The sequence below is a fragment of the Miniopterus schreibersii genome, assembly GCF_964146895.1.
Source record: "Miniopterus schreibersii genome assembly, chromosome: 18".
NCBI classification, from domain to species: Eukaryota; Metazoa; Chordata; class Mammalia; order Chiroptera; family Miniopteridae; genus Miniopterus; species Miniopterus schreibersii.
This window is the reverse complement of record NC_138121.1, coordinates 8,615,224-8,636,385: the sequence shown is the minus strand read 5'-3', so window position 1 is coordinate 8,636,385 and position 21,162 is coordinate 8,615,224. Positions and strand designations below refer to the sequence as shown.

Sequence of the window (21,162 nt, the reverse complement as noted above, 5' to 3'; positions counted from 1 at the left end):
AAGGTGACATGTAGGCATTGGATAGACAGATACCAGGTACCCACCACGTGCCAGCCCTGTTCTAGCCCCTGGGGATAAAGCAGTGAAAGGTGCAGCTAATGAAAATCTGACTTTTGACAACAATAATGATAATGAAATGTACAGTTGCCAGATGAGGAAAGGACTTTAGAGGAAAATAAAACAGGAAGGTAGGATCGGGACCATGGGGAGATTGCAACTTTGAGTATGGTGAGGGCTGGCCTCACTGAGGTGACACTTGAGCTAAGTCCCAAAGAGGGAGTCATGTGGGCCTCTGGGGAAGAATGTTCCAGACAGAGGGAACAGCCAGTGCAAAGGCCCTGAGGTAGGAATATTTTTGGCATGTTCTAGGACCATTGAGGCCAGTGTAGCCGAAGCAGGATTCGTAAGAGGGCAAGTGGTGGGAAGTAATAGGGGCAGATTGTGTGGAGTGGGCTATAGTGAGGGCTCTGGCTTGAAATGGAACCATGTGATCAGACTCAGGTGTCACAGGCTCCCCTTTCCACCCCTTCTCTAGCCTTCTCTCCTGTCGACCCCAGCATTTGGGACTCTGTCCATCCTATCCCCTCCCCCTCCTGATGCACGCTGACTGTCAGTATTGCACATTGGTCAGAAGCTTTTGTTTTAGAGGTAGACAGAAAACTTGGGTTTGAGTCCTGCCTCCAACACTTAGGAGCTCTGCCACCTTGGGTGAACAGAGCCTCAGTTTCTTCATCTGTAAAATGGAGATTTAAGGAGTTGGTGAGATAATGCTAAAGTTTAAACGTATCCAACATGGAGCTGCATACGTAACTAAGTGCAGGGAAAGGGAGTGTGATTAATAGCTACTCTGATGCAAAAGAAGAAAATAACTTTCCAGGGTAAGAGATGATGGACACTTCAATGCCTCAACAAAGGCAGTGTGAATGCAAAGGAGGCAGTCCCTTTGGGAGTTCTGCTGGAGGCCCAATAACATGACTTGGGACTGGCTCTGTGGGGAGGGAGGGAGAGGAGACCAAGGTGATGTCTAGGTATTCGGCTTGGAGGACTGGATGGGTGGCGATGCCATCGTTGGGAGGGGGACCTGGAAGGAGGAAGACATTGGGTGGTATGGGGGGTGTACAATGTCCAGATGTTTCACTGCCAGGAGCAGTACCTCACCAAACTTTTGTTAAGTGAATGAATGAATGTCCCCTGTGGACATTTTAAAAACCAAATCTGAGAGTCTCTGCCTTTGAATGGTGGAATTTACTCCATGGACATTTATTGTAGCTCCTGATATACTTGGCCTTATTCTTGCCATCTTATTTTATTTTTTCTCCTTAAAATCCTTTTTCTATTCTAGTGGCTATCCCTTTTCCCCCTCAACATACTGAAATTTCTATTTTTTCTAACAACAGTAAAAATTGACCAGAATCTATACTCTCCTACTCAAGTACTTAAGGACTTTGGCACCTTTTTTCCCATGCTTCCCCAAATCTGTTTGGGTTCTCCAGGCAAATGAGTTGGTCTCCCCTGTATCCAGCTGGGGATAGGGGGGAGTCCCTCCTCACCGTCTCTGGTTCCCAGGAAGGGTGTGGGAGCTCTGTCTGGGTCCAAGCATGGTGAAGGTGGCACCCCATCTCAGGTTCCAGGGAGTGTGTGTAGGAAAGACTGTCCTCAGAGCCTGTTTGTGGGGTATGGGCGGGAGGAATGTGGGTCTGTTAAAAAGAACTTCATGGCCTTGGGATTAATCCCTACGCACTGAGCCCCCTTCCCAGGACTGCAACTCCCTGGGTCTTACCACAGCTGGCATGGGGTATTGGTGTGGGTGGGACGGGGGCTCCTGGGGGGCTCATATCGCCTTTGACCCCTGGTCTCTTACACTCCTCCTTCACCCGGTCTCTGCAGTGTTTGTGGCAACACAGCCCACAGTCTAGGGGAAGGCAGTGGTTAGTGGCCAAAGGCCCAGTCCATGCCCTTACTCTTCCAGGCTGCAAGTCCTGAATTCCCTCCCTCCTCACTGATGTCCTACTTACCTCGACAGCGGTAGCCTTGCTTGGTGACACCCCAGAGCTGGGGAGAGAGCAGAATAGGTTACCAAAGTTAGGGGAGGGAGGGATGTGGATGGGGTGGGGGCTGTTCAGAAGTGTGGAAACCATCCAGGTTTTGGGAATTCTCAAGGCTAGAGGCTTGGGATCTGATGATTAAAGGAATTTGGAGGTTCTCTCAAGCTTGGGGAGTCATCTAGGCTATTAGAATTGGGTCAGATTTGGAATTCTGCGGGCAGGGATTGTGTCTGTTGTTTCCTGTTGTGTGCCCCCCCACATACACCCTGAGCCTAGAACTGTACTGGCATACAGGAGGTACTCAATAATATTTAGCGAATGAAAAGCAAATTTGGGAAGGCCAAGGTTTATAAATTAGCCTTGGCTTAGAGACTGAGATCTGTCCACTATCCAGAGTTTGAGGGTACATTTGGAAATTACCCAGGGTTTGAATTATCTAGAGTCTAGAGACTTGGAGATCGGTTGATTGGACATAATCTACCCAGGCTTGTAGATTAAATGGGGTTTTAGGTGTTATGCCTTTCTTGGCAGTTATCCAGGATATAGGTCATCTGGGATTTGGACATAAGCTAGACTTTGGAATCATACGGATGTAGAGAACATCCAATGTTTAGGGTGTAGATGAAGTGTAGGGGTTATTTGAGGCTGAAGGATTTTCTGGATTTCAGGGCTGGCTTCTGAGCCCAGACCGTGAGGAGCTAGGACACTCAGAAGATGGGCCCCACGGGTGATAGCAGGCCAAGTACTCACGAAACCACTGCAGCTGTCACAGAAGGTGGGCTTGCGGAAGGTGACCTCGTGGAAGGTGTGCAAGAAGGCCAGGCCCAGCTTGGAGCAGATGGCACTGGCCCGGAGCAGGTATCCCGTTAGCTCCTCTCTGCTGAAGGAGCCACTCCTGGGGGCAGAGACCTTGCTTCAGCGTGACTGGTCCCCTTCTTCCAGACCCCAGGTCCTAGTAACCCCAGTATCCTCATCTGCAGGGGACCTAGGAGTCAGACCACTTACTTCTGGCGCGGGGGTGGGTGAAGCCCATGGCAGGCGAAGGGGAAGTTGCCTGAGAGTCGCTCAAAGTCCTCAAGAGAGATGGTTCCCCGGCCTTCAGGGTCATAATTCTTGAACACGGACTTCAGAGGAGCATGGGAAGGGGAGAGTAAGGCCAAGTCATGATCCCTTCAGTCTCAGATCCCCTCTCCCAGGTCAGAGCTATACAGATAGCTTCCTTCCTGGCCCTCCAGCAGCCAGGCCACAGTCCCCTCCTTACCTCCACCAGCTGCTCCACATGCCGACCCAGGGTGGCCCTGTCGGGCTTGGGTGTCACACCAGGGGCCCATTCCACCACCAGGGGTGCTTTGAAGGGGGAGGGTGGCTGGGGCAGGGACAGAGGGGCACAGTGAGTCAGTGCATAGGCATGGGTTGGAGGTCAGAGATCAAGGGTCGGGTCTTACCAGATTCTTGGGACAGCGAGGCTCCCGGGCGTAAGAAAGCTCATAGATCTCGTCCTCCGTGTAGAAGAGATCCAAGGAAAGCTGGGGGTGGGCAGGGTGTTACAGACCCTCTGTCTCCATCCTCCTACCTCCAGCCCCCTCCTCTCTGGGGACGCCTAAGGTCTTCTCTCCCACTGAGACCTAGTCACTCTTCACAGCACCTGTCCCCTAGTACAGATGTGCCATTTTCTCACCGAGGCTTTTTTGATCCTACTTAAAAACCCCTCCCCCTTTCCATGCCTTTTTCTGCCTGAACTGTCTCTATCACACTCACCTAAACGCCCATATGATTTACTTATTTGCTTTGTTTTATGGGCTGTCTCTCTTACTAGGATGTCAGCCCCACAAGAACAGTCAGTATTTGTTTTTTTTCTGACTTGCTCACTGCTGTGAAACTAAGTGCCTGTAGCACTGCCTGGCTCACAGTGGGTGCTCAGTAAATATTTGGGCTGATGGCCATTTAGAGTCAGCAAAACACAGGGCCTTTGGCAGCACTCATATTGGGGCAGCACCAGCTTCCAGGGCAGGCCCCACACTTAGAAGGATCCCCACTTCATTTAATGCCCTGCTGTCACCATCTTGAAAGTCTTAAGAATTTGGAACAAGGAGGCCCACATTTGGGCCCTGCAAATTATGTAGCTGGTTCTGTGTTAGGGTCTGAAAACCAATGTTTCAGTCTTAGACTTGGGGATTTAGACAGGGCCCTCAAAATCCCAGTCTCTTCATTTATAGAATTATATTCTAATTCCTTAGACTATTAGAATATATACAGGGCAGGCAAAAGTAGCTTTACAGTTGCAATACAAATAAAACAACAATAATTAATAGTACAGGAATAAACTTTTAAATACTCACAACTATAAACCTACTTTTGCCTGCCCCCGTATATATGTGTCACCAGAATCATGCACTTCCAGTCTTAGGACATAGTGTGGTGGTTCACATATGCTACACACATGGGTTTTGAAGCTGGCCTGCCTGGGGTTCAGATCCAGGTTTTACTGCTATGGGAGAGTGGGCAAGTGACCTCACCTCTGTAGCCCTGTTTCCAAATCTGTAGAATGGGCATGATAAGGGTCCCCACCTTGGAGTTGTGCAGATGGAATGGAGTGCCTGGCCCAGAGTAAGTGATCAATAATTATTACTAGCTTTTAGCTTAGGTTTCTAGATATGTTAAAGCTGGAATTTTGGACTAGTGATGTGAGCTCAGAACCTTGGAGTTCAGAATTGGGAAAGCCCAAAGCAATTCTAGAGCTCAGATCAATGGATACTTGTGTTGCTGGGGCAATGGGAAGAAAATGCACCATTTATGTAGTGCTCACTGTGTTCCAGATACTAAGGTAAGCACTTTATGTGAATTATATTATTGATTGGTTCTTCTCAACCACTCTCTGAAGTAGATCCTATTAGTCCCATTTTGCAGATAAGGAAACTGAAGCCAAGGGGTTAAGTGACTTGCCCAAGGCCACACAGTTAGGAAAAAAACCCTACAAGCTCTGGTTTCAAAGCCCAAACATCCCAATGCTATTCTCTCCTGGCAACGCAGCCCCTCACCCACACAGGACCTAAACCTCAGTACCCCAGGCTCAGCGTCCAGGAGCCCCACCAGGGCAGGGCAGGGCAGGGCAGGGCAGGGCAGGGCAGGGCAGGGCAGGGCAGGGCAGGGCAGGGCAGGGCAGGGCAGGGCAGCTCACTGTGAGCAGATGCAGCAGGTCCTCATTGGCACTGCAGGGGGGCTGCTGCTTCTGGAGCAATGCCAGCTCCTGCAGCCTCAGGTAGAGGCTGTTGAGCTTGGGAAGGTGCAGGCGGTCATCAGGCAACCTACTGGGCTGTGCCTCATGCAGGGACACCAGGTCCTTGAGATGCACACCCAGCACAGGCAGCCGGAAGCCTGTGCAGCCAGCCCAGGTGCGGCGATAACAGGCATAGTTGTTGTGGGCAGAGAGCAGCTCAGTCAGCTCCAGCAGGGCCTGTGTGGGAGGCCATGTTTAGGGGGGAGCAGCATGTTATTCGGGAAAGCAGGTTCTCCCTTAGCCCCCTGGAGGGGTGTATACTTGCAGCCCCCTGTGTGCGCTCCACCTCCCCAAGCCCCTCCATGTCCCACATTGGCCTCAGCATCTTCTCAAACTGCTCTTCCTCTTGGGTTGCCAGGCTAGAGAGATTTTTCCAAAACCCATTTCTGATCATGGATGCTGCCATCACTCCCAAAGGTCCCCTAGCTCCCCAGTGCCCTCTGGATAAAGCCCAGACACCTTAACTGAGCTAGCAAGGCTCACCTGATCTCCCCCTGGGCATCTTCTGCCACTTCCTGACCTCAGCCACACACCGTACTCACGAATGACACACTCTCCCAACACTCCCAGGACATCCTATCCCACGCTCCTCCCATGGGTGCCCCAAATGTTGGCATTCTTGGGGTGTCGTTTACTCCCCACCTGGACTGCAAGTTCTCCGCTAGCATCTCTCTCATCTGTGTCTCTCCAGTCCTGCTCAGGACTGGACATGCAGAGAATAAGAGGGGTCAGCATGACAGGTGGATGGATGAGTAAAGAGGGAGGAAGAATGGCAGAGAACAGAGCCTGGGGGTCTGTTGAATTTGGACAAGCAAGGTCTCCAGATGGCTCCAGGGCCCAGGGCAGGGATGGAAAGGGTTGGAGAAAAGGGAGGGTTCAGGACCACTGAAACTTTTGGGAGGGTAGTGGGGCCTCACCTTGGTGCTGTCAGGGCTCAGGTGGGCATGGGAGTCCTTGAGCCTGGAGATGGCACTGTGACACAGGCCCCCAGTGACCGCCATCAGTGTGTTGAAATTCTGCAGCTGGTGGAGTTTCTAGGAAGGGAAGGTGATGCAGAGGTGATGGGGGTCTCATGGAGCACAGGCAAGTTGGGGGTTCAGATGACTGCATCCCAATTGAGAGTATCCCAGTTGAGGTTGGGGTCTCAGGCATGCTTGGGTGTGGGCCAGTATGGACATCAGATAGGTGAGATGTGTCAGGCCGGAGTGGGCCACAAGCAGGTACTTAAGCATTAGACGAAGGTCAGGCAGTTGATAGACTACTGTGAGGTCAGAAAAAAGTAGAGGGAGTCAGTCGAGTTTGGGGAGCTGGACTAGACAGATGTGTGTCAGACAGGTGTGGGGGATTCGAACAGATGTCAAGGTGTCAGGCACCTGGAGGTCCGACTGCCCAGTCAGACAGATGCGGAGAGACAAGAAAGTCCAGCTCCTGGCAGGTGTTAGAAACCAAGCAGAGGTGAATGGGGCCAGAGTGATATGGAGGAGTCGGATAGCCGTGAGACAGGTGTGGTTAGCTGGACAACAGGGGGAATTGCCTCGGCCTCCCCTTTTCCTAGTTTGAAGGGCGCAGGTCGCTGCGGGGAGAAAGTGGAAGCGGCGAGGAGACCCCCAGGCAGACAGCAGAACCGCAGGTCTAAGGGGCGGGGTAAGGGAAGCGAGCGCGCGGGGAGACGCCGGAGGAAGGGCGTGGTTGCAAGGAAGTACGCAAAGGGGCGTGGCCGCAAGGACGTACGCAAGGGGCGTGGCCACGCTGGGGGAAGGAGGGCTTCCCTTTTCTCCAGAAGGGAAGGAAGGTTTGCAGGGGAGGGGCGTGGCACTTGGGGCGGGGCCAGGTAGAGATCAGAAGTGAGGGGAAGGGCTGCAGTCACTAGCCCGAAGGGGTGGCTGGGGCCTAGGGACTGGGGTGGAGGATGCCGCAGAGGTGGAGGCCAAGGCTTTCATTGCCTTGGACACAGAATATTCGGGTATAGGGCTTGAAAGACGGGGCCAGGAGGGGCGTCGTCAACTGCCAAGTTTAGGACCGCGGGATAGGGCCAGGAAGGGTTCAAAGAGGTGATATCAAGGCCAAGGAAGAAGGGCTCTCACAGTCCTGGTAAGAACCACAGGACTGAGGCCTGAGGGGGCGCGGAACGCAGCCAGGACATGGTGACGTCATCACCTGGGATGACACCTGGAACCGAAGGAGTGCAAACTCCCATAAAGCGAGCAGAACGGCGGGGCGGGCCTCACCTGTGCCACATGGATGAACTTGTCCAGCACCTGTGCGCGCTGTGTGGGTCCCGGACGGCTCAGCACCATGACCTGCACCCAGCGGGACACGCTGTTGCTGAGACCTACGGATCCCTCTAGGGCCGAGGAGGCCCGCACGGAGCCCTGTAAAACGTAGTCTCGCAGGTCCTGGGGCTGGGGATGAGGTGGGCATCAGGGTGGGCTGTGGCGCTCAGGCCCTGCCCCTCACACGCCCATCCCCTAGCCATCATGACCTCCTATGTCCTAGCCTGGCTGTCATGTCCCTGAGTCACCATGGCCAAAGTCCAGTAAGTAAATGTTTATTTATTTATTTATTTAATCCTCACCTGAGGATATGTTTACCAATTTTAGAGAGAGGAAAGGAGACAGAGAAACATCGATGTGAGAGAGAAACATCAATCAGTTGCTTCCCCTGTGGCACCTGGACCAAGAATCCAACTGCAGCCTAGGTATGTGCCCTGAATGGGAATTGAAGCTACAACCTTTTTGTGTACAGAACGACGCCCACATGCGCTCTGCTGTGTGTGTATGTGTGTGTGTGTGTGTGTGTGTACACAATCAAGAAATGTTCACATTAAGAAACCAGAGCCCATCAGGGTTATCACTTTGTAAGGTATATAAATGTCTAATCACTATGTTGTACACCTGAAACACAATATTGTATGTCAACTGTCATTGAAAAATAAATTTAACAAAACAAAACAAAAATATAAAACAAACAAAAACCAGATCCTTACCTCCCCTTAAAAGGATGATGGCAATAATTAACACTTACTAGATTGAAACATATGAAATTACCATTGGGTAGGTAAAATATGATAGCATTTACTCTGGACCAGGCACTGACTCTATTTTTAGCATTTACTATGTGCCAGGCATTGTGACAAGCATTTTCAAACGGACATATTAATTCAACTCTCCTAATCATCCAATGAAGTATTATGACCTCCATTTAAAAAACAACACCTGAGTCTCTCCTGTCCACTCTCTCTGAAAAGCAATGGAAAAAAATATCCTTGGGTGAGGGTTAAAACAAAACAAAACTGAGTCCCAGAGAGGGGACTAGTTCAGAGTTATACAGGTAAGAAGGGGCTGATGGGTTTGAACCCCAGGGGCTCTGTGCTCAGCCAGCTTAATTCATTTTCCAGGACCTTCTAGCACCAAGTTTGAGAGTTTGAGATCCCTGCCCAAAGTCCAGGCCAGGGTCCTTTCAGTCCCAGCCAGACCCCGACCCACCACAAGCCCTCCCTAGCTGGAGGGAGGGGGGTTCTCACCATGATAGACTGAAAGGACCGGAACTCCAGGTAAGTAAGGTGCTGAGCCAGCTCCCCTGCCTCCAGGTGGTCAAAAAGCAAGGACACTTTGCACTTCTTGCCCAGGCCTGGGCTGCTCATGCAGGGCGGGGGGCCAGGGCCACCAGGGCTCAGGCTGGGGGTAAAGAGGGGCAGGGTATTGGAGGGGCTTAGGGTGGAGGATGTGGGGGTATGGAGGGAGATGGCAGAGTGGAGGTGAGGAGGGAAGGAGGAGCGGCTGACTCACAGGTTAGAGGAGTCTCCCAGGCTCCTCTGGGCTGAGTTGCCTTCCTGCTCCACAGTGGCCCAGAAGCGACCTATAGCCTCTTCTAACTGGGGCTCCTGGTGCACTGTCTCAGGGTGTCGGGTCAGCCAGTACCTGAGGGTGGTTTAGAGATGGTGGGATGAGGCTGGGGGTGGTGGTGAGGGTAGGGAAGTTCTCTAAAAGGGGTCCCTTGGTCTGAGGAATCTCTAGGTGCTGGGCTGGGGGATCTCTAGAAGGTCAGGGTTTAGAGAGGCACCAGGCTTGTGTGGTCTCTGGGATTAGGATTGGGGGCCTCTTCGCACAGGCTGGTGGATCAATAAGACATAGGCAGGGGATCTCTTGGAAGTGGCATTACTAGGTGGCAGGATAGTGAGGAAGTCCCAGGGGGTGAGATTTGAGGGGACCAGGATGAAGGGGGTCTTAGAAGCTAGGCTGGAGTATGTGGGAGCTAGGGGTTTGGGGATCAGAGCTAGAGGTGTCAGCACCAACTGTGAGAGGGTCTGTGGGGTCTGGTTAGGGGTCTCTAAGAGGTGAGGATTCTAAGAAGAACTGGGAGGATCTTAGCAACCAAACCACGGTGTCTGAAAGTGGGATTTGGGGGAGCAGGGATGGATGGATCTATCGGGGACTGAGCTGAGGAGTCTCTGGAAGGTGTTTTAGGGGAGTAGCAGGGTGAGGGTCTTTGGTCATGGATATGGAGGTCTTCGCCCAGTCCTACCTGACCAGGTGACAGATCTGCAGCCGCCTCAGGTCCTGCGTGTTCCCTGTGGCCTCCTGGTACTTGAGTTCTGGTTAAGGCTCTGATATCCAGCATCCCAAACCTGCCCTCTCACCGTGTCCCTATCTCTCAGACTCACATATCTGCCTTCTGCCCTCCACCCACTGCTCATGGTGCTGGGAGGATATAAGGTCAGAAGACGGGCAGCAAGGTGGGCAGAAGGCAGCACCCAGCTGTGCATGGCCAGTACCATGTTGAGAATGTGGTCCCCGCGGCGCAGGCTGCCAGCAGAGTCTGGGGATGGAAAAGGGAGACTGTTCAGAATGGCCTCCAGGCAATGAACTGCTGTCTCCAGAGCTAGTTGGACCACTTGGTTCAAACCCAACCCTGCTTGTGACTCCCTGCATGAGCTTGGGTAAGCAACTTGGCCTCCTTCAGCCTCGGTTTCCGGGTCTGCACTATGCATGAATCAGCACGGTGCCTGGCAGTCATGTTGCAGATGGAAATATCATGAGACTTCCTCCCTCTTCACATCTCAGGAAAGAAACTCAGGTGTCTCTCTTATCTCTTATGTAGTGATTGAGATTCATTCAACACACCCTATGTTATACCCCTCCCCCCAAACTGAGGCCTAGAGAGAGGAGAATGCTTGGCCCAGCCTTAGGATTGGGGAGGCTAGCCAGGGAGGGGGACACTCACCAAAGGACTGAATGCATTTCTCCAGAAGCTCATCTTCACTGCAGCTGCCCTCTTTCAGTATGTCCAGAGCCATGGAAGCCATGACCTTGCTGATTTCCCGGGGGCTGGGGCACGTCTTGTGGCGGCGGGCCTGGCGGAGCCGGCCCCGCCCTCCTGTCTTTCCTGGGCATTCCTGGTGGGACTTCCTGTGGGCATTCCCCCCAGGGAATCATGGGAATCCCTTCCTCCAGGCAGGCCCCCAGAATCCTTCTTGACCTTAAAGCCCCAAAGGCAAAGCCCCAGGTTATTCCTGACCTCCCATGGACTCATGGGAGCCTCCTCCTGCAGGTAAACTCCAAGGGTCACTCCTGTCTCCTTCAGGGAATCAGAAAAAGACTCTCCAGACTACCCTGAACCCCCCACCAAGAGAATCATGAGAGATGACTCTCTAGGGAATCATAAGAAATTTCTTCTCCAGGCATTGCCTCCAAATTCCCCTTGACTATACAGTCCCAAGGCATCATGGGAGATACTTCCTGTTGACAGATTCCTGGGCTTACTCCGGATCTTAAAGGGAATTATGGGCGAAGATCACCAGAACCCTCTTCTCCCCAGGGGCATCATAGGAGATTCTGCCTTCAGGGAGACTCCTCAGAATTCCTCTTGGTTCTCCAATGCTGTGCCTTCTTTCCCCAGCCCTTATGAGAGCAGCAGACCCCTGAGATTCCATCTCCCTCTCCTCCCCTACTCTGATCCCTCCACCAAGCCAGCCCTTCTGTAGGACTTGAGTCTTAGCCCTCACTTGGGTCCCTGGATTTGGAGCCTAGAGAGAAAGTATTGGTGCTCTTCAGAGCTGGGTGGGGTCCCTGAAGCTGAGACAGTTTCAAGGAAAGTTTAAAAATAACCCTCACTCTGCCTTGTGCCTCCCCAAGCCTCGAGGCTGGTGTTGCAGTTGGGGAAAGAGGGTAATGGAGAGACAGGAATAGTGGAGGGAAGAGGGAGCAGAATCCAGGCAGAATAGCCTTGGCTTCCACAAGTCAGGCAAAACGAGGTTGGAGAAATGTATGCTGGCTGTGCGGCTATGTCAGTCACTTAGTTTCTCTGGACCTCAGTTTCCTCATGTGAAAAAATGAGAGTCATCCTTGGATCTTCCCCTTCCCCAGGGACCTGCTATGAACATTCAATATCTTGCCCTTCAAAAGTGTGAAGCAAGGGACTTGGTTTCCTTAGGCCTGTTAAGTGGCCAGAGGTGGGGAACTTGAACTTGAGATGCAGAGAGAGAAAGTGATGGAGCAGACTAAAACCAGGCCTGGGGCATGGAGCCAGAAATAGGGAAATCCTCAGAACAAGGGCACTGCCCTGTCCCTGGCACATCCAAGGTATTGAATGTTGTTGAGTAGCAGCTGGCATTTATTGAGTACCAAATATGTCCTGAGTGGAGGGTTGAACAATTATCTAGATCAGTGACTCCCAAAGCATGGTCTCCAACCTATACCAATAGCATCACTTGGGAACTTGATATCAATACAAGTTCTCAGGCCCCACCACAGTCTCCCAAAGAATCAGAAACCTTGGAGGTGAGCCCAAGCAACCTGTGTTTTGCAATCCCTCCAGGCAGTTCTGATGCATGCTCAAGCTTGAGAACCACTGGTCTGGAGTCTCCCTGAGGACTTAGGCAACCCTCTGAGAAGGGACTCTGATTATTCAATTGACAAAAGAAGAAACTGAGGCACAGATCAGGTAAGTGACTTACCTAAGATCATGCAACCAAAAAATGAGGCAATTAGGTCCCAAACACTAAACTGCTGGATATTATGTCTGTACATCAGAGACATGCTGGAGGAGACTGGAGGAGCTGCCCAGACTAGGAACCTAACTCTCATCACCCTGTGAGGACAGGAGGGCCAGCTTGCCTAGGTAGTAGAAGCCCATTCCAGAACCTGCTGCTATAGCCAGCTACTGGGCCCTTGCCTGCAGACTGTCTGCCCCCTGTAGTATCTGAAGCAGCCAGGAACGGTTAAGAGGCAGGGGAGTCGCTTTGCCTTGTGTCACATTCCCCTCTCTGGGGCAGGGCCTTGCAGGAGCCTGGAGTTTCCAGTTCAGGGGGCAGCAAGCGACTGTGATGGGGAACCTGGAAGACCCCACGGAGAACAGAGAACCCAGCCTAGGGAGCTAGGATGAGTGTGGGGGTGGGGAGAAGGGGAAACAGAGCAGATCCTGCTCCAGAGAGAGCGAGGACAAGACACAGACACTCATACAAAGAGCCCCAGCCCTGGCTGGCTCTGGACTCCCTGAAGCATCTTTCCACCAGGTGCCCCTTGCTCCTGCCCATGCTCCTGGAGGAGCCCCACACCCTACTAACTGGTTAGTGCCTCCCAACCTTCCCATGCAGCAGGAGGCCCAGAGGCTTTGGGCACTCCCAGTCTCCTCAAGGGTCCTCTCACCTCTTGCTGTCTTTTCTGTTCATGCTTCCTGGGGGTGGGGCTGCAGGGGGTCTTGCAAGAATCTGGCTCAGCTCCTCCCCCTTCACCAATGCTCCAGCTTCTTAGCCTCTTGGGAGCCGGGGCCTCCTCAGTGCTTGGGAAGGAAAGAGGAACTGCCCCTCCCCACCCAGGCCCAGGCCAGGGGGAAGGAAGAGGCTGGGGAGAGACCAAAGGCTCCCCTCCCCCCACATGGGGATCCCTTCAGGCTGAGGTTTCCGGTGCTGCTGGCCCCCACCCCCAATCGCCCAGCGGGCTCTCTCTCTATCTCCCCATCTTTCTGTCTCTAGACCCGTGATTCTCTGTTCTGTCATTTTCATACTTCAATAAAAGCAGGGTTTTTTGTTTTTTTTAAAAGTAGACCTAATATGACACATTTATGTAAAAACACACTCAAGAGAAAAGTCTCTATTTCTATAAGGACATATTCATGTATGCAATGCACAAAGCTTTGAATGGAAAGTTACAGACATAATACTTTGTATATTTCTTCTTAAGTTTCTTTTACTCCTACTTTAATCTTAATAACACCATTTGTACCCCAGAAAACATTTTCACTTTATTACCTTTATTGTAACAAACCTTTATGTATGTCTACTGTGTACCACACACTGTTCTAAGGGTTTTTAAAATATTTACTCATTTAATTCTTGCACAATCTTAAAGAATGTTATCTTATTATGAAAACATTAGAGATGGAGGTAAACCCTCCATTAGAGATGGAAGTAACCCCCCTCCCCATCCCACTGTCCCTTTTAGGCAGGGGTTACCAGTAGCACATGTCATTGTGTTTCATCTGCACTGTTGGCTGTGTGTTTATTTGGGTACATGAACACATGCTCCTAGAAACACACTTTTCTTTTGAGTATATGTGTGTTTTTCATTTACCCAAATATGTCATGCTTGACATATTTTTTAATTGACATACAAAAAAAAAAGAGCACAAATCATAAGTGTTTAGGTTGGTGAATTATGACAAAGAGCATATCCATGTGACAATCACACAAATCGAGAAACAGAAGATTCCCACCCCTACCAGCCCCTTGGAGCTCCTTCCCGGGGCTACCTCCCAAGGCTTAACCACCAGTCTGATTTCTAGCAGAGGAGTTTTGCCCGGTTTTGAGCTGTATATACATGGAGTAATTTACTGTGTCTGGCTTCTTTCATCTAGCATCACGTCTTTGTAATTCTTCCATGTTTTCCTATTTGGTTGTAATTTATTCCTTATTTTTAGTTATATCATCTTTCATTGTGTGACTGTCCTAGGAATTGTTGATTGATCTTCCTGGGATGGGTGTTTGAACTGCTCTCAGTTTGGGGCTGTTGTGAATACTGCATCTGTCTTTTGATGACCATTAAAGGGTACAATTCAGTAGGGTACATACTCAGGAGTGGAGTAAATGGGTCATAGTAATTAATATGATTGCGCCAAACCTAGAGTGTTATTCAATTCAACCAGAGCTCTCTTAGAATTTGCTCCTTTCTTTTTTACACCAAATGAGGTCACCATGGGTGTTTTTTTCACACCAGAACATTTAGAGCCCATTCTCTTTAGTTTTTCCATGACGTGACACAACATAGTTTCAGACCCTTTTTCTGCATCTCTCCGTCTTCCTGCTCTTTTCCTTTCTCTCTTCCCCAGCCTCAAGCTGTGCTCTCCATGTTGTGCTGTCTGCCTGTCTCTCAGCCCATCTCCTCGGCACCTGCATCTCACAGGTGAGGTAACGTTCCTGAGCTGAGCTTGTAGTGTGAGAGTGCAACATGCACACAAAGACCTCGGCTATGGCTATTATTCCTGCCTCATCAGTTTTTATAATAATGATGGTAGTGATAATAATAGCAACACTTGCATAACATTGACTATGCATTGGTTCTGTTTTATTATTTTCCCCCCCAAAATCCTCACCCGAGGATATTTATTGTTTCCATTGCTTTTCAGAGAGAGTGGAAGGGAGAGAGAGAGAAACATCGGTGTGAGAGAGACACTCATCCATTGGTTGCCTCCCACATGCGCCCCAAGAGGGGCCAGGGATCAAACAGGCAACGGAGGCACGTTCCCTTGGCGGGAATCGAGTCAGGGACCCTTCATTTCACCGGCCGCCGCGCTAACCACTGAGCCAAACCGGCTGGGGGTGGTTCTGTTTTAGGTGCTGTGGATAAATGATCTCATTTAATCCTCGCAACAGCCCTGTGAGATAGGTACTATTAATATCCTTCTTACCAGCTGGGGAATCTGAGGCACGGAGAGGCGAAGTGACTTGTCCAAGGTCACACAAGGGAGTGGCAAGGTTGGGACTCGGACTCAGACTATGTGGCTCAGAGGTCTTGCTTTTAATCACGACGTATGCTGCGTTTTAAAGCCCGGAGACCTAGTGCACGTCCCGGCTCTGCTGTATGACATCACGCAGGGGCTTCCGGCTCAGAGTCTCGGCTTGCTCCCTGAGTGGGAGCAGGAGGGCCCCTTCCTCACCGCGGAGGTGGAGACGGGGCAGCTACCTCCCAGACACTCCCTCCGCGCTAAACCCTCGCCGATTCGGGGCCTGTGGGCGGGGCTCCGGCGAGGGGGCGTGTCCGGCGTAGTCCTGGCCCAATGGGAGCCCGGGGGCGGGGATCCCCTGCCAGCTCTGTCCAGCACGCGGGGCCTCCTCGCAGTTCCATCTGCCGCGCTGGCCCTCGGGTGTCCCCGGAGGCCTCCGACCCCAGCCCGCCCCGAGCCCGCCCCCCGGCCGAGTCCCCTTCCTCCTGTCCCCCGACCTCAGCGCCGGCCCCCCCGGCCTCGGCATCATGGGTGACGGAGGAGAGGGCGAGGATGAGGTTCAGTTTCTGCGGACGGTGCGTATCTGCGTTAGGGGGTCTCCGGGGCTACTTCTCGGGTTCCTCCGAGCTGCCTGTCCCGCTCGCTGGTGGTCTCTGACACTCGGGGTCTCTTCCTCTGTCCCTGCGGGTGACTGTCACTCTGTCTTTCTCAGTTTTTGTCTCTCTTCCACCCCCACCTATTTCACTACAGAGAATTAGCAGACTTTGGGACTGCAGAATGGGGAGGGGGACCTTCGGCCTCCCTCTCTTCTGACTTTAGCGGCTTGTCCTGGAGAAGGGGACCTCTGAGGGAGCACCCTCTCTCACCACCCTGGAAGCAGGCACTCGTGGAAGGTGGTACTAATTCCTGAGCTTAATTTAGCAGTCCCCCCTTCTCTCCAACCTAGCCCTAATTCTCTTCTTGCCCCAGGCTCTGACCTATTTAAATTCTTGAGGAGGGGGCTGGGGTGGGCTGGAAGACCCAAGTCCTCTGAACCCCCACCCCTTGAGGGTCTTCTGGGGGGTCCCTCAGGTTCTGGGTCTTTCTTCCCCACTTTGGTTTTAGGGAGGAGGGTCAAATATGGCTGTTGATAATCTCCAGGCCATGTCTTTCCCTATCCATCTCTTTGGGTTGTTTCTGTGTCTGTCTCCCTGTCTCTGTCTTTGTCTTTGTTTCTTGGCTTCAGGTCCTCTGTGTTTCTCTGGCCTCTCTAGCTCTGTCCCCACATCTCTGATCCTCCACTGGGGGCAGGGATGGGAATTGGAACAACAGGTGTCTCTCCCAGAATAGCCACTCTTCTGGGGCTGGGCAGGGGACAGGGAGCGGATGGGGGGAGGAGCTGCCCGTCTTGGAGTCCTTCCCAATTTTCCCTCCCAGTGGATGTGGGGTGTGAGTATGGAAGGAGATGTTCTCTCTTTTGGGCCAGGTCTGCTGACCCTGCACTAGCCCCTCCCCTCCCCCTCTGGGCCCTAGGAAATGCTGACACAGCATTCCGGCCCCAGAATAGGACCCTGGTTCTACGGTCTGGTTTCCTGGGAGGGAGGAACAAACAACTGGGGCTGGTAATGAAGGGTAGGGACAGCTGAACATTTGGCCACAGGAGGGGGCCTAGCTTCACCCTAGACTCTTACCCCAGCTCAGTCCCTTAGCAGACACAATGGGTTGGGCTATCTTCTCCTCTGGGCCCTAATGAGGCCATGGCCAAGGCCATCAGCCCCTGAGTCCTTCTGAGGCATCTAATTATATCCTCGCTGCCCTATCTTCTGAGGTAGGGCCCTATCTTTATCTCTCTGGGAGATCTGAGGGAAACCAAGGTATGAGTGGAATCACTTGCCCAAGGTCAAGGCCAGGAAGTGTCATCTCTAGATGCCTCTGGGGCCCAGCCCTCCTGCTTTCACAAGAGGAAAACTAGGCTCGGACTTGCCAAGGTAGCCAGTGTTGGGTTCTAGAGGCCTGGCCCTGGCATCTCTTGGCCACAGACGGAGTGTGTTTTCCTGAACTTTATTGAGGTTGTGTGGTGGTTTTCTCTAAACTGTTATACCTCATTTCACCAGTAAGAAATATATTTTATATTGTAACCCAGTACATACACATACATTAGTTAAAAACCAACTTTGTTGAGGTATAATTGACATATAATAATTGCACCTCTTTTAGGTGTTGCAGTTCAATGAATTTTGACAAACTCTACACAGTTATGTAACAAGCATCATAATTAAGACAAAACATTTCTTTTACCCCAGAAAGGTGCTTCTTGCTCTTTGCAGTAATTCACCCTGTCCATCTGCTTTATGTCACTACAGATTCCATCAGTCATTCTAGTGTTTCGTATGCAGTTTATGCTCATTTGTCTTGCTTCTTTTGCTCAGTGTAGTATTGTAGACATTCATCCTTGTAGCATGTATCAAAAGTTCATTCCTTTTTGGTGGCGTGTAGTATTTCAATTGCGTGAATATAGTAATTTGTTGATCAGTTCACCTGCTGATGGACATCAGGCTGCCTCCCATTCATGTTATTATGGACAAATAAGGTGCATTCACACACACACACACACACACACACACACACACACACACACACACACATGCACACACACACCTATTTTTAACTGAAACAAGTTTCATAAAATGTAGGTAGCCCTTAGAACATGACGAGCATGTTGGTATTTTTTGTTCTTACTCTACTTATTTCCTTTTCTAAGCATGATGGCTGTGGACCCCTAAACTCATTTCATTTCCCTTTGATGGGTGGTTACCTCTAGCCCCGCTCTGGCTGGGTTTCTCAAAGCTTGGCCTGGGTCAGAATCTCCTGGGGGCATGTTAATGGTCCAGATTTCCTGCTCAGGCAGAGCCAATGGATCAGGCTCTTGGTGCTGGGTGGGGGGTGGGAACTGGTGCCGCAGGGAAGCTGCATTTTAACCAGGTCACCTCCCTTCATTTGATGCCCGAGAAAATTAGAGAATCACTGGCATAGCGATTAAGCCCCTGTCTCTGGTTCAGGCCTTGGCCTTGCCATTTGCCTGCTTCCCAACTTTGGGCAAGTAATTTTTCTTTTTCTCTCCCAGCTTTAATGTCCTAATCTGAAAAATGGGGACAGGGCTCACTTTGGCAGCAAATATACTAAAATTAACAATGGGGAGAAAAAAAATGAGCCATAAGGACCCAAGGGACCGGTGCAGATACCTCTCTGAACTCATCTCTTTCCTCTCTCCCCTGGCTCCTGCCGCTGCCACCATCTGAACCCCCTGGTTCTCCCCAACACTCTCGGCCCCTCCAGCCACAGGCCTTTGATCACGCTGATTCTGTCTCATTATTTGGATAAGGTTTGTGGCTTGGGATAAAGTGTTAGGCTCAGCTCAAATGTCACCTCCTTGGAGAGGCGGCCACTTCATCCCCTCACTGATGTCATCCCTACCCTGGGGAATTTTTTCCATTACACTTATCACTGACATTTAAATTATGAACCTACTCACCTGCTTATTGCGTCTCCTCCACAGGATGTCAGCTCCATGTGGACAGGGTTCTGTCTGCTTTACTCGCTGCTCTACATCCAGCTTCTAGATCAACAGCAAATGCTCAATGGCTGTCTATCATATGGACATAAAGCCCTGAGCATAAGGCCTAGCAGACAGTAGTGCTTGGTAAATGCAAGCTGGATGATTCCTATGAGTGAACAGTGCCAAGATGTCGTGGTTGGGGATTACAAGACAAAAAAGTTGTGGGGCCTCCTGCCAACAGGTCCACCCTCCCTCCCTCCTCCCACGCTGGATGGACTGAGGGCTGTCTGTGTGGGTCAAAGCCCAGGACTGGAATATGTTTGTGTGATATGCTGGAAGGGCTGGAGGCTATGCGACCTCAGGCAGGACACCTAAGCTCCTTGAATGTTTCCTTAGCTACAAGATAGAATAACCACTGCCTCCTTCAGCAGCTACGGGCTGTGGTCTCCATAATTTTTTATTGAGACCTCTGTTAGCAAAAGCAGGGAGCACTGCCCATGGACACTTGTACTAGTTATAATGGCAGATATGGGCTACCAGAATCCTGTATTAAGAGGTGGTCTAGTGTTCCAAGAGTATGGCATACAGAACCACACAGGTGGGATCAAATACCAGGTATGCCATTATGTGAACCTGTGGCCTCAGTTTCCACAGGTTCACATACTAGGACTTACCTCACAGGGTTCTTGTGAGGATTCAATGAGTTAATACACGTTAACTTCTTGGAATGGGACCCAGTACATGAAAATGCTCCTATTTTACTTACAATTTTAAATTTTTCAAAAAAAATATGTCTTTATTGATTTCAGAGAAAGGAAGGGAGAGGGAGGGAGAGAGATAGAAACATTAATGATGAGAGAGTCATTGATTGGCTGTCTCCTGCATGCCGCCTACTTGGGATCGAGCATGCAACCCGGGCATGTGCCTTGACTGGGAATCAAACAGAGATTTCCTGGATCATAGGTTGATGCTCAACTGCTGAGCCACACCAGCTGGGCTAAAATTTTAATTTATAATCTTGAAAAGTTGCAAGGTCACTTTAAAGAACTCCCATACAGCCTTCAGCCATTCTCTCCAAAGTGAGGATTTGCTATATCTGCTTCCTCTCTCTCCCCCGCGTTTCCCCCCCCCTTCCTCTCTCCCTCCATCTATTTTCCCCAAACTGTTTTAGGGTAAGTTGTGAAGATGATACCCTTAACCCCTAAATACTTTAGTATCTCCTAAATATCAAAGGCCATCTCTTAACAAATCACAGTACAGTTATCAAAATCAGGAAAATTGGTATTGTGATGGTACCGTTATCTAATTCACAGTCCTCATTTAACTTTGACCAGTTGCTGCAGCACTGTCTTTTTTTTTTCCTTTTTTTTAAAATATTTTTTTTAGAGAGGAAGGAAGAGAGAGAAACACTGATGTGCGAGAGCAACATCGATCAGTTGCCTCCCTCAGGCACCCAAACTGGGGATAGAACCCACAACCTGGGTATGTGCCCTGATTGGGAGTCCAACCCACCACCTCTTGGTGTACAGGATGGCACTCCAACCAACTGAGCTGCCTGGCCAGGGCAACGATTCTGTGTAGAGAAGGCTGGGCTTAAAAGCCATTGAACTTGAGGGGTCCATGCTTTCCACCCTCCAATGGCTCACCTTGAGGACCCCACTGGGAGGCCTCTGGAACCAGCTAGACTGGGGTTCAAATCCCAGCTCCCCCTCTTATTAGTGGTGTGGCCTTGGACAGCCATGTCCCCTCTTTGAGCCTGTTTCCCCATTTTAAAATGGGGGTGACACTGGCTCCTATTTCATGGGGGCATTAGAAGCATGTGGAGTGTTCAGCCAGGCACCTACTTGATAAATTGCAAGGGTGGGTATCCCTTTCATGGGGACAGGGTGGGATGAGTGGCATGGTATGTGGCGTCTGTGGGGTGAGGGTGGATGCCAGGGAGTCCTGACTCCTCTGTCCTGGCCCCAGGATGATGAAGTAGTCCTACAGTGCAGTGCCACCGTGCTCAAGGAGCAGCTCAAGCTCTGCCTGGCGGCCGAAGGCTTTGGCAACCGCCTCTGCTTCCTGGAGCCCACCAGCAATGCCCAGGTTAGCAGGGGAGGGGGAGCGGGGCCAGGGAAGAGAGGTCTAAAGGGGCACAGAATCTGGGGTCCAAAGAAAAGTGGTCTGGGAGTCGCAAGAGAAGGTGCTGGTAGGAGAGAAAATGGGAGGGGCCTAAGAGGAAAAAGGGGCTGGACCTCTGAGGAGGGAGGGGCTGGGGTCTTAGGAGGCAGGTGTCTGAGATGACAGAAGGCCTTGGATCCGAGGTGACAGGGTCTGGAGGGGTCAGGAGGATGCTAGCAGGGAACTGAGTGTGTGTGTGGCGG

At 51.1% G+C, this 21,162-nt stretch overlaps 2 protein-coding genes across 4 annotated transcripts in view; one reads left to right on the top strand and one right to left on the bottom strand.

Annotated features, from left to right (window-relative positions):
- Window positions 1-940: 940 nt before the first annotated feature.
- RASGRP4 (RAS guanyl releasing protein 4) lies at window positions 941-13,100 on the bottom strand. Of its 2 annotated transcripts, XM_081119966.1 has the most exons (17): window positions 12,969-13,100; window positions 10,546-10,730; window positions 9,986-10,140; window positions 9,847-9,902; window positions 9,111-9,242; window positions 8,846-8,999; window positions 7,551-7,724; window positions 6,240-6,356; window positions 5,224-5,499; window positions 3,491-3,571; window positions 3,307-3,411; window positions 3,051-3,169; window positions 2,796-2,940; window positions 2,016-2,052; window positions 1,781-1,912; window positions 1,551-1,663; window positions 941-1,081 (listed from the first exon to the last, which is right to left on the bottom strand). In XM_081119966.1, the coding sequence occupies exons 1-17, from the start codon at window positions 12,989-12,991 to the stop codon at window positions 1,025-1,027; spliced, it is 2,061 nt and encodes a 686-aa protein (XP_080976092.1). In that variant the 5' UTR covers window positions 12,992-13,100; the 3' UTR covers window positions 941-1,024. The 2 variants fall into 2 exon arrangements, with proteins under 2 accessions (XP_080976092.1, XP_080976093.1); XM_081119967.1 differs by lacking the exons at window positions 941-1,081; window positions 5,224-5,499 and having other exon boundaries at window positions 1,428-1,663; window positions 9,847-9,916; window positions 10,012-10,140.
- A 2,664-nt stretch (window positions 13,101-15,764) lies between these two features.
- Window positions 15,765-21,162, top strand: part of RYR1 (ryanodine receptor 1) — a 98,417-nt gene continuing 93,019 nt past the window's right edge. For both annotated transcript variants that reach the window (XM_081119962.1, XM_081119961.1), the window contains exons 1-2: window positions 15,765-15,836; window positions 20,765-20,884. In XM_081119962.1, coding sequence (XP_080976088.1) covers window positions 15,789-15,836; window positions 20,765-20,884 — 168 coding nt within the window. In that variant the 5' untranslated portion in view covers window positions 15,765-15,788. The remainder of the gene's footprint in view (window positions 15,837-20,764; window positions 20,885-21,162) is intronic.